This window comes from Saimiri boliviensis, chromosome 15, assembly GCF_048565385.1.
Source record: "Saimiri boliviensis isolate mSaiBol1 chromosome 15, mSaiBol1.pri, whole genome shotgun sequence".
Taxonomy (NCBI): domain Eukaryota; kingdom Metazoa; phylum Chordata; class Mammalia; order Primates; family Cebidae; genus Saimiri; species Saimiri boliviensis.
This window is the reverse complement of record NC_133463.1, coordinates 72,815,290-72,828,558: the sequence shown is the minus strand read 5'-3', so window position 1 is coordinate 72,828,558 and position 13,269 is coordinate 72,815,290. Positions and strand designations below refer to the sequence as shown.

Here is a 13,269-nt window from a genome sequence, read left to right as displayed (position 1 = left end):
TATCATTGCTTTTCACTTCTTCTCACACATTTCTTAAGATGCCATCTGATCCAAAAGTGTTTCAAGTACTGCTCCAGGCTTTTAGCATTTGGATGTCTTTTGACATCAAAGGAGAGTTAATGAGCTCTGTTTAACTTAGAAGGATTTTCAACTTTTAGCTTGCTTTTATTATGAATTTGAAAAATGTACATTTTGTCAAGAGTTTACCTGTCATCATCCTGTCCACAATCCAGCAGAATGTATAATAATACCTTACTTTCAAATTAATCCTAAAATAATGATGTTCTCCTTGTCAGCGTCACCAGAGGTATAGTCATACTTTTTCCTAAACCTCATCTGTGAAATACATGCCTTATCTGGTGCCTTTCTTGGGTGACTCATAATTTGAAGATGATAAAATAGCATATTGGGGAGCTACTGGAGTGAAAATCCATAGTGGTAGGGTGACAAGTTTGTCTTTGCTGTATCCCCCCTGCCCAGCACATAGGAGACACTCAATGAGTATTTTTAAATGGACACATAAGTTTATTAAACTTTTTACATGAAAAATAATACCTTATTTTAGAAGTTTTGGGAGAAATAGACAAGAAGTAAAAAAATGATGCTACTTAATCATGAACATTTTGGCATATTCTTCCTGACATTTTTTGCTATGCCTGTATATATATTTTCTTTTTACTACATGCTATACATACAGTTTTCTAGCCTGTATATTTTCTTACTTACAATATATTCAATGTATATATTCCATGCCATCAAGTATTTTTAACTACATCATTAATTATGGCTGTGCAATATGGCACAGTAAGAATGAATGAGTTTGTGTAACCAATCCCACTGGAAAACATTGTCAATGCAGTAAATGTACTATTTCAGCATTTGACGAAAACAGGGTATTATGGTTACTAGTGAGTGATCATCTAGGGCCAGAATTCAGTGAAAAACGCTTGAGTCTAAAATCACACAGAACATTCTTTTAGTCTTTCTTTGATGGACCAGGAACATTCTAAAAATGACTTTCTCTGTAGAAGTAAATCTTACCCTTTAGAAGAGTTACATCTGTGCTAGGCTATCAAACAGACAAAAGAGCAGCCCTGGTGTTTCTGGTGTCAACAAGGGAACTCCCGCTGAGCCTCCCAATACCAAAAGGCTCTTGCTGCTAGGAAGAAGAAATGGTTATCATATTGATTTGCATATGAGGCTAAAAATTGTGCATGGGAATTGAGATCAAATATTCCAATTCTTCTGTTTCCTTATTATATCTGAGAAAACCTGCCCCTCATTTCAAGTCCCTGCCTTGGGTAAGGTGGCAGATTTAGATCATGTTATGAAGATCAGAGGTTTACATTCAAGAAAAACTGACCCCATTTGACAAGTGCGTAGGATATCAATTCTAAGACTGGTTTTGAAATTAATTTGTGCTTAAGTGGCTGGGTGTGATGGCTTGTGCCTCTAATTCTAGCACTTTAGGAGGCTGAGGTGGGCAGATCACTTGAGGCCAGGAGTTCTAGACTAGCCTGGCCAACCTGGTGAAACCCCATCTCTACTAAAAAATGCAAAAAAAAAAAAACCCACAAAATTAGCTGGGTGTGGTGGTGAGTGCCTGTAATCCCAGCTACTTAGGAGGCTGAGGCATGAGAATAGCTTGAACCCAGGAGGCAGAGGTTGCAGTAAGCAGAGATTGCACCACTGTACTCTAGCCTGGGTGACAGAGTCAGACTCTTTCTCAAATAAAATAAAAATTTGTGCTTCAGATTCATGATGAAATCTGCCACATATGGTCAGGCTAAGTGCTGAATAGTGCTGGGGATGGCCATTTGTATCATGGTCTATGGGAACACCATACTTGGTGGGGCTTGTATATCTAGCAATAGAGAATTCCTACTGATGGCATGGAGCTGCCCCTAACCCATCTACACAATTATATTTCATATGTCTTACAACATATTATAAAGCTCCTACCTGGAAATTGCCACAGAGCATAAATCAAAATATGTTTCTCCAGAATCAACTACTACTATTGAACATGTCCCACAAGTGTTGACTTTAATAGAAAATCCACAACATCTCATCTCTAGATGAAAATTTCAACAAAACATATTTTAGATGATTTATGTGACATTGTTTGCAAGCCAGTTTCACAGCCTAAATGAATGTGTTCTGTAAAGTGTAAGGATATAGTTTACAAGATTAAGATGTATGGGACAGGTTCAATATCTAATAATTTGCTATAATATCTTCAGTTATTATGCTTTAAAATTTTATTTTTATTTTTTTCCGAGATGGAGTCTTGCTCTGCGAGGCTGGAATAGAGTGGTGCAATCTTGGCTCACTGCAACCTCTGCCTCATGGTTCAAGTGATTCTCCCGTCTCAGCCTCTCAAGTGGCTGGGATTACAGGTGTGTGCTACCACACGCAGCTACTTTTTGTATTTTTAGTACAGATGGTTTTCACCATGTTGGCCAGGCTGGTCTTGAACTCCTGGCCTCAAGTGATCTACCTGCCTCAGCCTCCCCTGGGATTACAGGCATGAACAACCACACCCAGCCTAAAATTTTATTTAAAATAAAGTACTTCTAATAAAATCTCAGACCCAGAACTCAACTTCTCAGAATATAACCAATTACATAAAGGAAACATTCATCTAAGTCAATTTGAGGTCACCGTTGATTACCATGACGTGAAAGTGCCTTATTTCACGCAGCATGCCTTACATTTTACGAGTTTGAAACCTGGTGACAGGAGTTGCAGCAGGGAGGGAATGGAATTTCCTTTCCATCTAAGAAGCGTTGATCTGTCTGTCCCCTTAGCACTCAGCATGGTGCCATGGATGGGACGTGTCCTTAGATGCTCCCAGATGAGGAAGAGAGGGTTAGTATAAGGGGAAGGTCTGGGTCCTCCATGACCCTCTAGGAGCCCACAACAATCCTTCGGCTGATGGCTCCTGGCAAGGTGTAGATGAAAAGGACCAGGAAGATGATGAGGATGATCAGAATGAAACCAATGATGATGTACTTCTTGTAATTCTTCCAGATGAGGTGGTATAGGCACTTAAAGGGGCTCATGAACCAGGAAAAGGAGGTGTCTGGGCGGCTGAGGGGGAAAGAAGAGAAAATAAAAAAGGGGGTCATGCTGTCAACACAGAATGCTTAAGACCCCAGGGAGTGTTTCTGGCTCCCACTTTCTGAGGACACATAGGGAAAGGCCTGAAAATGGGAGAAGAGCATGTTGCCTGAAGCAGGAGCAGCCTAACACTCGTATGATGAGGATTCCTGTATCATGGTAAAGACGCGGTTGGTGTGAAGCAGAGGGCAAGAGGCCAATTAGAACCCAGCCCAAGGCTCCACCGCCCTCCATCTGTCCAACCTGCCAGCTCAGATCCCACCTTTTCTATGAAGTCTTTCCTGATAGCCTCAGGCCCCGATGATTCCCTTCACTTCAAGTTCCTAACGCATTCATTGTTTGACTCACCCTCTTTTGAGACTACAGCGTCTTCTACACCCTGACAACTATTTTATGAGTGTCTGTGTTATTTTCCCCAAATAGATCGAAAGCTCCTGGAAGGCATGGTTGACGTCTTGTATTTCTTCTTATATTTAGCTTTTTATTCAAAAAGCCACACAGGTTGGAAGGCACCCATTGACTGCCTCCTGGCTTCCCAGTTCTCCCACAAGGCTGCTCTTAAGAAATGCCCATATCAGACACCAACAAGGACTGCAAAGGCCCCTTCCCATTTCTGTCCCCACGCACAACTCCACTCACTTGGGCTTGGCCAGGGGCTCTGGCTCCTTTCGAGCTTTCCCAACAGGATTCTTCTCAGCTTCTTCTGCTGTGACTAGGTGGAACTCAGCTTCAACCTTGCCCTACAAAAAGATGCAAAAGCTTTTGTTTCTAGTCACAAAGACCCACTGGGCCAGTGACAACCTTCTAGAAGTGTTACCAACTTGGAGAATTCCAGAAAGTATTTTGATTATCCTGCTACTTTATTTTGATAAATATTGTTGCTTTTTTGGTCCTGGGAGAAACCATTTTTCTCGGGAAAAGTAAAAGCCTAGGAATGATGTTATTTCAAGATCTGTGGAAGGAAAGGGTCTTATGGCTCACACAGACACACAAGCTGAGTCACATGTACTACTCTTTTTGTAAACACCTGATGTCTGAAGAAATAATATTATAGTAATTAGAAAGGGGACTAATTCTTTGAGTGGCAGACCCTTTTGAATCTGACACAGTCTTTCTTCTCTGTCAGTTCTCAGGAAATTGGTGAGAGTGGCCCCATATTTGCTGAATGGCTTTTCTCTTCTGCTCCTCTTCACTTTTTTTGTTGTTCCCACGAGTGATTTTAGGGTTATTCTTTTATTACAGCACCCCTCCCTCTTCCCTCAGTAAGAAATGGCCTATTTTATTTGAAAATTGTGAGTAATGTGTTTCTTTAGAGCACTATGCCACAGTTCTTGGCAGGGATGTGTCTTGATTTATCAAAGGATGAGACAGGACCCCCACAAAAATTAAGAGCCATCCTGTCTTGTTCATTTAGCACTTTTGGGGATTCATTTAGCCCTTTTGGGATCCTTGGTATGCCACGCACTGTTCTAGGCACTAGAGACCTAACAATGATTAAGAAAAACAATTTCTGATCTCCTGAAGCTACTATTCTTGGTGACAGGGATCCTCATTTCTCTTGACTCTTTTGGTTTTGTGCATTGAAATTCAAGGTGATAATAAGAAGGAGGCATGATTGATTTCTTACCCCAGTATAAAAGTCTAAGATTCTTTTTTTTTTTTTAAAATTGCATTTTAGGTTTTGGGGTACATGTGATGAACATGCAAGATTGTTGCATAGGTACACACATGGCAGTGTGCTTTGCTTCCTTCCGTCCCCTCACCTGTATCTGTCATTTCTCCCCATGCTATCTCTTCCCACCTCCCCACCCCCCCGCCCCTCCCCCATTTCCCCCCAACGGACCCCAGTGTGTAGTGCTCCCCTCCCTGTGTCCATGTGTTCTCATTGTTCAACACCCGCCTAATGAAACAAACAAACAAACAAACAAAAAAACAAAAAAACAAAACTGGGCATGGTAGTACATGCCTGTAGTCCCAGCTACTCAGGAGGCTAAGGTGGGAGGATCACTTGAGCCCAGGAGGTTGAGGCTGCAGCGAGCTATGATTGTACCACTGCACTCTAGCCTGGGTGACAGATCAAGATCTTCAACCAACCAACCAACCAACAAACACAAAGAAGTAAATAAATTAGGGTTGCCATATGGATGATGAGGGGGAGGCTGATAAGTGAAAGTGCTATATAAATTGCATGTTTCTTATAAGTGGCCATACCAACTGCCAGTGGACCACCCTGTAAGTTCCCCTAAATAAACGTATGTTTTAGTTAAAAAAAAAAAAAAAAAGTCTAAGATTCTGCTGAGCCAATGGTCTTGTGTTAACTTACCCATTCACCCTAAAAAGGTCAAGACTTTTACACAAGTAGGCTTGGTTGCTGGCAGCCATTATAATAATTATAATGTAATTGTGGTAGATATAAGAAAGATATAGAATACATGTTCTCTACTCTTTTTTTTTTTTTTTTCTGAGACAGAGTCTCACTCTGTCACCAGGCTGGACTGCAGTGGCATGATCTTGGCTCACTGCAACCTCTGCCTCCTAGCTTCAAGCAATTCTCTGCTTCAGCCTCCCAAATAGCTGGGATTACAGGTGCCCGCCACCACACCCAGCTAATTTTTGTATTTTTAGTAAAACAGGGTTTCACCATCTTGGCCAGGCTGGTCTTAAACACCTGACCTCATGATCCACCTGCCTTGGCCTCCCAAAGTGCTGGGATTACAGGTGTCAGCCACCGTGCTCAGCCTGTTCTCTAGTCTTAACAACAATAAACTCAGCACTGGTGCATTATAACTCATTTAACCTTTTCGACAATCTGACAAAGTAGATGGCATTTTTATTACCATTTTACAGCCAAGGAAACCAAGGCTTGGTGATGTTTGCTTACTGATGCTACAAAACCAGAATTTGCACCAAGGTCCTTTGATGCCAAACCCCATTCCTCTGCTACTTTACATGTCTAAGTGACACCTGTTGTGGAAGAAAAAAAGTAGGCTATTTATTTAAAGAAGAATAAATGTGCCTTTCCTGAAATACTCAAGAGGAAGCCCATAATTGCTGCCATTGCTCTGGCATTAGTATATGCTTTTGATCTCTATCTATAGGCTGGCCTAGGATAGCTTAAGTAATATTATACATAACGGCGCAGCACAGCACAGCACAGCACAGCACAGCACGCACAGCACAGCGCAGCGCAGCGCAGCCCAGCCCAGCGCAGCGCAGCGCAGCGCAGCACAGCACGCACAGCACAGCACAGCGCAGCGCAGCACAGCGCAGCACGCACAGCACGCACAGCGCAGCACGCACAGCACAGCACAGCACAGCACAGCGCAGCACGCACAGCGCAGCACGCACAGCGCAGCACGCACAGCGCAGCACGCACAGCACAGCACAGCACAGCACGCACAGCGCAGCACGCACAGCACAGCACAGCACAGCACAGCACAGCATAGCACTGCACAGCACGCACAGCACAGCACGCACAGCACAGCACAGCACAGCACAGCACAGCACGCACAGCACTGCACAGCACGCACAGCACAGCGCAGCACGCACAGCGCAGCGCAGCGCAGCGCAGCGCAGCGGAGCACGCACAGCACAGCACAGCACAGCACGCACAGCACGCACAGCACAGCACAGCACAGCACAGCACAGCACAGCACAGCACAGCACTGCACAGCACTGCACAGCACGCACAGCACAGCACAGCACGCACAGCACAGCACAGCACAGCACGCACAGCACGCACAGCACAGCACGCACAGCACAGCACGCACAGCACAGCACAGCACAGCACAGCACAGCACGCACAGCACAGCACAGCACAGCACAGCACGCACAGCACAGCACAGCACGCACAGCACAGCACGCACAGCACAGCACGCACAGCACAGCACAGCACGCACAGCACGCACAGCACGCACAGCACAGCACAGCACAGCACGCACAGCACAGCACTGCACAGCACGCATAGCACATCACAGCAAATAGTCCAGTGAAAAGGACTTGTGAACAGACAGATCTGCATTTGAAACCAGGCTCTACAATTTACTAGTTGTGTGATCTTGAGTAAGTCACCTGCCCTCTTTAAGTCTCACTATACTGAGGCTATTAACAGCATATAACTCTATAAGGTTGCTTTGAAAAATAAATGAAATAACACATATGCAGTGCTTAGCCTAGGGTCTGTTAAGTAGAAAGCCTTTAACTATGGTAGTTGTTAATTTCAACACTGTTTCATCCACAGTAACAGATAGTTTAACAGAAAACATCTTCTGCCCATAGAGAAAATACCAGAGAAGTCCCACAGGCCCAGATTCCTGTAGGAAAAGAAATGCAAAGAAAAGAGAGTCAGATGATGTTAAACCACTTCTGCCCTAGAGATAGGGGTCATTTGTTATCATCATGAAGAGCCTTGCACCAGCTCCACCACCCTGCTAGGATGATCGCAGTGTATCTATCGGGCACTGGGAAGGCTGCAGGGGGAAGGTGTTATACTGACAGCTTTGATCCATGCTGCTGCTCTGCGTATCGCTCCACACAGAGGTTTCCTGTCCTATTTCAACCATCAGTATTCAGCTCAGCACCAAGGAGAGGTCATAAGCTAATATCCTCTAAATGTAATTTAAAATCAGCTAGTAAAAATGGACAGTTTGAAAGACGCTCTACTAGCCTAAGGATAGCTGTGGATGGGAGAAAATGATAAGAAAAGATCCTTGAGAGGACTGTGGATTTGTCACACCACATGTATAATTGACGTGCTGAACTTCACTGTGCCTAGAGAAGGGATGACTTCCGAGGCCGAGAAGTGATTGCATTCGGAATGGACATGCCTTCTTCAGCAATAATTATTGCTTATTAAAACACACCCTTGACTGGAGTTATATGAGGCATTCTCATATATTAATGGAGAAAAATATTCTGACAAAATAGGAAAAGGAATATATATATATACACACACACACATTGTATATACACATTATATATGTATACATGTATTTATGTGTATATGTAGTTATATCCACATACATGCATGTATATACACATACAAGATCATATATGACCACACAAGATAATGCATATGTAGTTATATACATGCATATATGACTAATTTATTTCCAGTTGATTAGGGAAAGCTCTTAACAGATAAATGCCAACCAATAAATGGAAAAAAAATGATAGATTATTTATTTATTTTTTAATTGCATATTAGGTTTTGGGGTACATGTGAAGAACATGCAAGATAGCTGCATAGGTACACACATGGCAGTGTGATGTGCTGCCTTCCTCCCCTTCACCTATATCTGGCATTTCTCCCCATGCGATCTCTCCCCAACTCCCCACTCCCCACTGACCCTCCCCTATTTCCCCCCTACAGACACTGGGGATTTAGATAGCTTGATAGATAGCTAGACAGACAGATGAAAGAAAGGGTTAGAAAAATTATTTTGGAAAACCAATGAAATAATTTATCAAGATCATCAGTGGTTATTAAAGCCTTTGGGTAGAGGTGGCAGCACAACCGGAATTCCCCACAGCGCCATGTTACCCACCACATTTACTATGTAAAGGTAACTAAAATTTATGCTTGGAGACAATGCTAGAAGTAACCAACCATTAGCAAGCATTTTCTTTAGATGGTATGCATATGTGTGCTATTTTACCTTTTTGTGCTTTTCACATTTCCTATACATGTGCATTATATACTCTATCTTAAATATCATCTTTATGTAAAAATACCTGTCTCCTCTGCTCCTATCTGATCTTGCTAAATATTATTTAAATGATCAATCTACCACCCTCCCTAGCTAAGTTGTGAACTTCAGGATGCTAGGAATTTATCTTATTCACTGTTGAATCTTTAGAACCTAACCTATGATTATGTAGCCATAGTAGATGCTGACAGCTGTTTTTCACACCAAACTGGAAGCACAGAAACCTCCCTTTGAGTTTTAGTTGTTGATGCACTGGGGATGGAATTTACCTTTGGCTGCCTGTCAATTTGTGGGATTAACTTTTAAAAGAAATTTTTTGATCTCTATATCTTAAGAGTGATTTCTTTAATGGTTGCTTTGAGTAGGATTACTTGGGATAAGGCATATAAAATGCATAGTGCAATGTGCTTCACTAAGAACATGGTCGCAGATAAGATATTCCCTTTCTTTCTCCCAAGGGTCCCCATCCCTCAGCAATCTCGTGGAACTGATTTTCATTTACTATGAGGACAGCCACATTTCACATTCCACACTAGGAGCTGTGTGATCTAAATGTCTAAATGATACTGCTAGGGGGGGCACCGATAAGCAGCTTTAAAAATAAATCTGGTAGGTGGCAGTGGCCATAAACAAACCCTCTCTCACCTGCCAGCAACTAAAACCAGACAGCAATGTCCAAAGACTGGCTTCAAAGAATGGGAGGAGAGTGCACACGGAGTTGGAATTAGAGAATGTCTAGGCTGGACATGAATGTTGGAGGCACCCAGTGTAAGCCAGTGATTTTAGAGACATGGAAACAGAAGTACCCCCCAGGAATGGCAGTTTTCCATTACACCATTTACTCTGGACCACCTAACTTGCTACTCCATCAGGAGAAAATTATTTTCTTAATATGGTTGCTGGTTACGTAAGGGGGAAGGAGTGTCAGAGGCATTTGAACCAGAGCAACTCCATCTTGAATAGGAGCTGGGTAAAATCAAGCCGGGACCTACTGGGCTACATTCTCAGGTGGTCTAAGTATTCTGTCGCAGGATGAGTTAGAAGGTTGGCACAAGATACAGATTGTGAGAAATGGGAAAGTTCTTCTTCAAAGTTTATCTCTTAGACTACATTATAAGGAGTTACAATCTCTTGCTCTATGGCCATTATCCGCTATTACCATAAACATATACCCATGTATGTATATTCTCTAAATCAGCTATGTCTTAAATCAGCTACCTTGACTCGCTCTGACATGTCTGAACAGAATTGGGCAAGCTCCAAACTCTGGTGCATGCCATTCCTTATTTGGAACTGCCCGCCCCCCTGCCCCCCACCACCCCAACCTTCTCCTGACTAGCTTCCTCTTCTCCCTTGTCTTCTTTCTCATTATCTATTCAAGGAATTTCCAAGTTTTCAGCCAGTTGGGTCAAGCATAGAATGTGAGGTCCCGTTCTGGCCAATGGAAACTGGACCCAGCAGTCGGGCGATTGCGTCAGGTTAGGAAAGTTATAAATGTCCCTGTCTCCTTTGTTCAAGTGTGCTCTCGTGGCAAGACTGTGATGAGTTGCATCCTTCCCGCAGCAAGTTTACTAGCCTTGCTGAGTGATCCATTGTCTCGGTGTGGATTTTTCCCCATGTCATAAACCCGTTTCCAACAGGGGTCATAAAGACCTTGCTGATAAAACAGGTTGCAGTAAAGAAGCCGGCTAAAACTCACCAAAATCAATGATCAGAGGATGAGAGTGACCTCCGGTCGTCCTCACTGCTACACTCCCACCCGCCCCATGACAGTTTGCAAATGCCATGGTAACATCAGGAAGGTACTCTCTATGGCCTAAAAAGGGAAGGCATGAAAAATCCACCCCTTGTTTAGCATATCATCAAGAAATAATCATAAAAATGAGCAACCACCAGCCCTTGGGGCTGCTCTGTCTATGGAGTGGCCTTTCTTTAATTCCTTTACTTTCTTCATAAACTTGCTTTCACTTTACAGACTCACCCTGAATTCCTTCTTGCCCAAGATCCAAGAATCCTCTCTTGGGGTCTGGATTGGGACCCCCTTTCCTATAACAAGAGGACAGAGGCAGCTGGAATACATCCCTTCTGCAGGCCAAAGCAGGGCTTTCAGGACCAGGTTCCATGCTGCTTACCCAAAGCTCCACCCATGGGCCACTGGTGTGCACGAAAATGAAGTCGATTCTTATTTTCCCTTTAGGAGGTGTAAGGGCAAATGCAAATTAAAAATAAGAGGCTTAGTTCTCCCTGTTGGAAACCGGAAGAGATTTCCTTCCTCCTCTTCTTTTCTCTTACAGCATTTACTTTAGAAAAGTTGTAAGTACTTTCTCTTCTCTTTGAAATGTACATAAATTGCTTTGAAAGCTGACAGGCCTTTTGTCTTTAACACCCAGGAATGTCTTTTTCAAGGATTTGAGAACCACCTCCAAACTGGGATATAGGATGCTATTCTCTTAATGTTTACATTTCAAATGTAAGAGAATAGCATCCTCTATCCCAGTTTCTGTGGGAGGGTAGGAGGCTAACTTTGGTGAGCACCTTGCTCCAAGTTGCAAAACGACCTCCTGTCATAAAGATTTGAGAAGATTGATTAAATGACACTGCTGGGGGGGGGCGGGGGGCACTGATAAGCAGCTTTAAAAATAAATATTTAAATATAAAATAAATATTTTTTAAGAATCTGGCAGGTGACATAAAGAGTTGAGAAGTTTGTTTTTCCGTTGAGTAAAACTAGTCAGGTAACCTAAATGGCCACCTCAATGACCATATGTGTCTAGAACAATGTGTGACAAATGGTGCTGTGAAGTCCTCTTATTTGAGGACGAGTCATCGTTTCTCCTGAAAACATATGTGTAATGGGTTATTGGCTGCTCGGCTTTATAAAAGGATGAAATTTCTGTCTTTGCAGTGTCTCAGCAGGTTGCTAAGACTAAGGACTACTCAATGATAAAACTTTACCAGATTTGAGTTGGGAAGACTTTGTTTTAAATCATATTTCCCCAAAAAATATCACCTCAGACTTCAGCTCTATGGTTAAGATTGCTGGTGACCCCAGGACAGGTTGGATGTCCCTTTGGTTTCTAAGGCCCTCTGCCAGAAGTATGGCACAGTGGTTAGGACTCAAGAGGGTAGAGGCGGACTGCTTGTGTTTGAATCTCATCCTCCCTGACTAGCTGTGTGACATGAGTCAAGTTACTTAAGCTCTCTGTGCTGCAGCTTCCTTATCTATACAATTGGAATTGATTATATATGTATATTTTGCAGGGGGTTTTAGCAGATAAATTAATTAATATACATTCAGTGTTTAGTGCTGTGGAAATCAACAAAGATCACCAAGATAAGAACAAACAGAGGCTATTTATCTAGAGCTACCATCAGTTAGATTTGGCAGAGACTCAAAAATAGGGAGAGAGGGGAAGCTTTATCACAAGAAAAGGGAAGTCATCGGATGTGTTCTGACTGAAAGGTGCTGGTGTGGGGAAAGTGGAAGCAGACTAAGCAGGGGGACACCATATGTGATTAGTTTGGGGAACATATTTGGAAGCAGGGGCACCAATTAGGGAAGCTTGCAGTCATTGCCCAAGCTCTGACGGTTTGGGGCTGTTTGCTACAGAGGTTGTAGCTCTATTGTCATGTGTGGTCTGACCACTGCCGGTTTGTACGTTCAGTCTTTCAGAAGTGGTTCTGGTAGTCGGTTCACATTAGCAATGCTTGTTATTACCACAGTCAGAGCATTCTTCATTCTGCAAACTGGTGGTTGCCAGTTGCTTCTCTTGTCTGTCTTCCCCTCAAGACAGCAGCTACTTGGATGCAAGGGCTGCATCCTATTTATCTTTGTATTCAGGGTAACCTACCAAAAACCTGCCTGGAGGAGGCCCTCTGTAACTGTTGAAAAATGAATAGTTGAAGGAGCAACATGATCATCTAGATCAGGCATCCCCAAACTTTTTACACAGGGGGCCGGTTCACTGTCCCTCAGACCGTTGGAGGGCCGCCACATACTGTGCTCCTCTCACTGACCACCAATGAAAGAGGTGCCCCTTCCTGAAGTGCGGCGGGGGGCTGGATAAATGGCCTCAGGGGGCTGCATGCGGCCCATGGGCCATAGTTTGGGGACGCCTGATCTAGATGCAGGAGAAAACTACTTTGACAGAAATGAAGAGCATTTAATTACAAGCCCCTATCCTTACTAAAGAAAGTGATATAGGAACTAAGAAATCACTTAGGCAGATAGTAAGGGTATGAGAGTCCTCAGTAAGGCCTTTCTCTGTAAGGAAAAGCAGCCCCAAATCATTTTCTAACAAAGAACAGCTTGTAAAGTTGAACTGCAGACATAGACAAGCAAGCTGGGAGCTTGCACAGGTGAATGCTGGCAGGAACTAGGGACCACACATGATCAAGAAGCCTATTTGCATAATAAGATTAGGGTGGGGTTACCAGC

At 43.2% G+C, this 13,269-nt stretch overlaps 1 protein-coding gene across 4 annotated transcripts in view; it reads right to left on the bottom strand.

Moving 5' to 3' along the window:
* Positions 1 to 494: 494 nt before the first annotated feature.
* Positions 495 to 13,269, bottom strand: part of FER1L6 (fer-1 like family member 6) — a 216,575-nt gene continuing 203,800 nt past the window's right edge. For all 4 annotated transcript variants that reach the window (XM_074387107.1, XM_074387108.1, XM_074387109.1 and 1 more), the window contains 2 exons: positions 3,763 to 3,863; positions 495 to 3,093 (listed from right to left, as the gene is read on the bottom strand). In XM_074387107.1, coding sequence (XP_074243208.1) covers positions 2,910 to 3,093; positions 3,763 to 3,863 — 285 coding nt within the window. In that variant the 3' untranslated portion in view covers positions 495 to 2,909. The remainder of the gene's footprint in view (positions 3,094 to 3,762; positions 3,864 to 13,269) is intronic.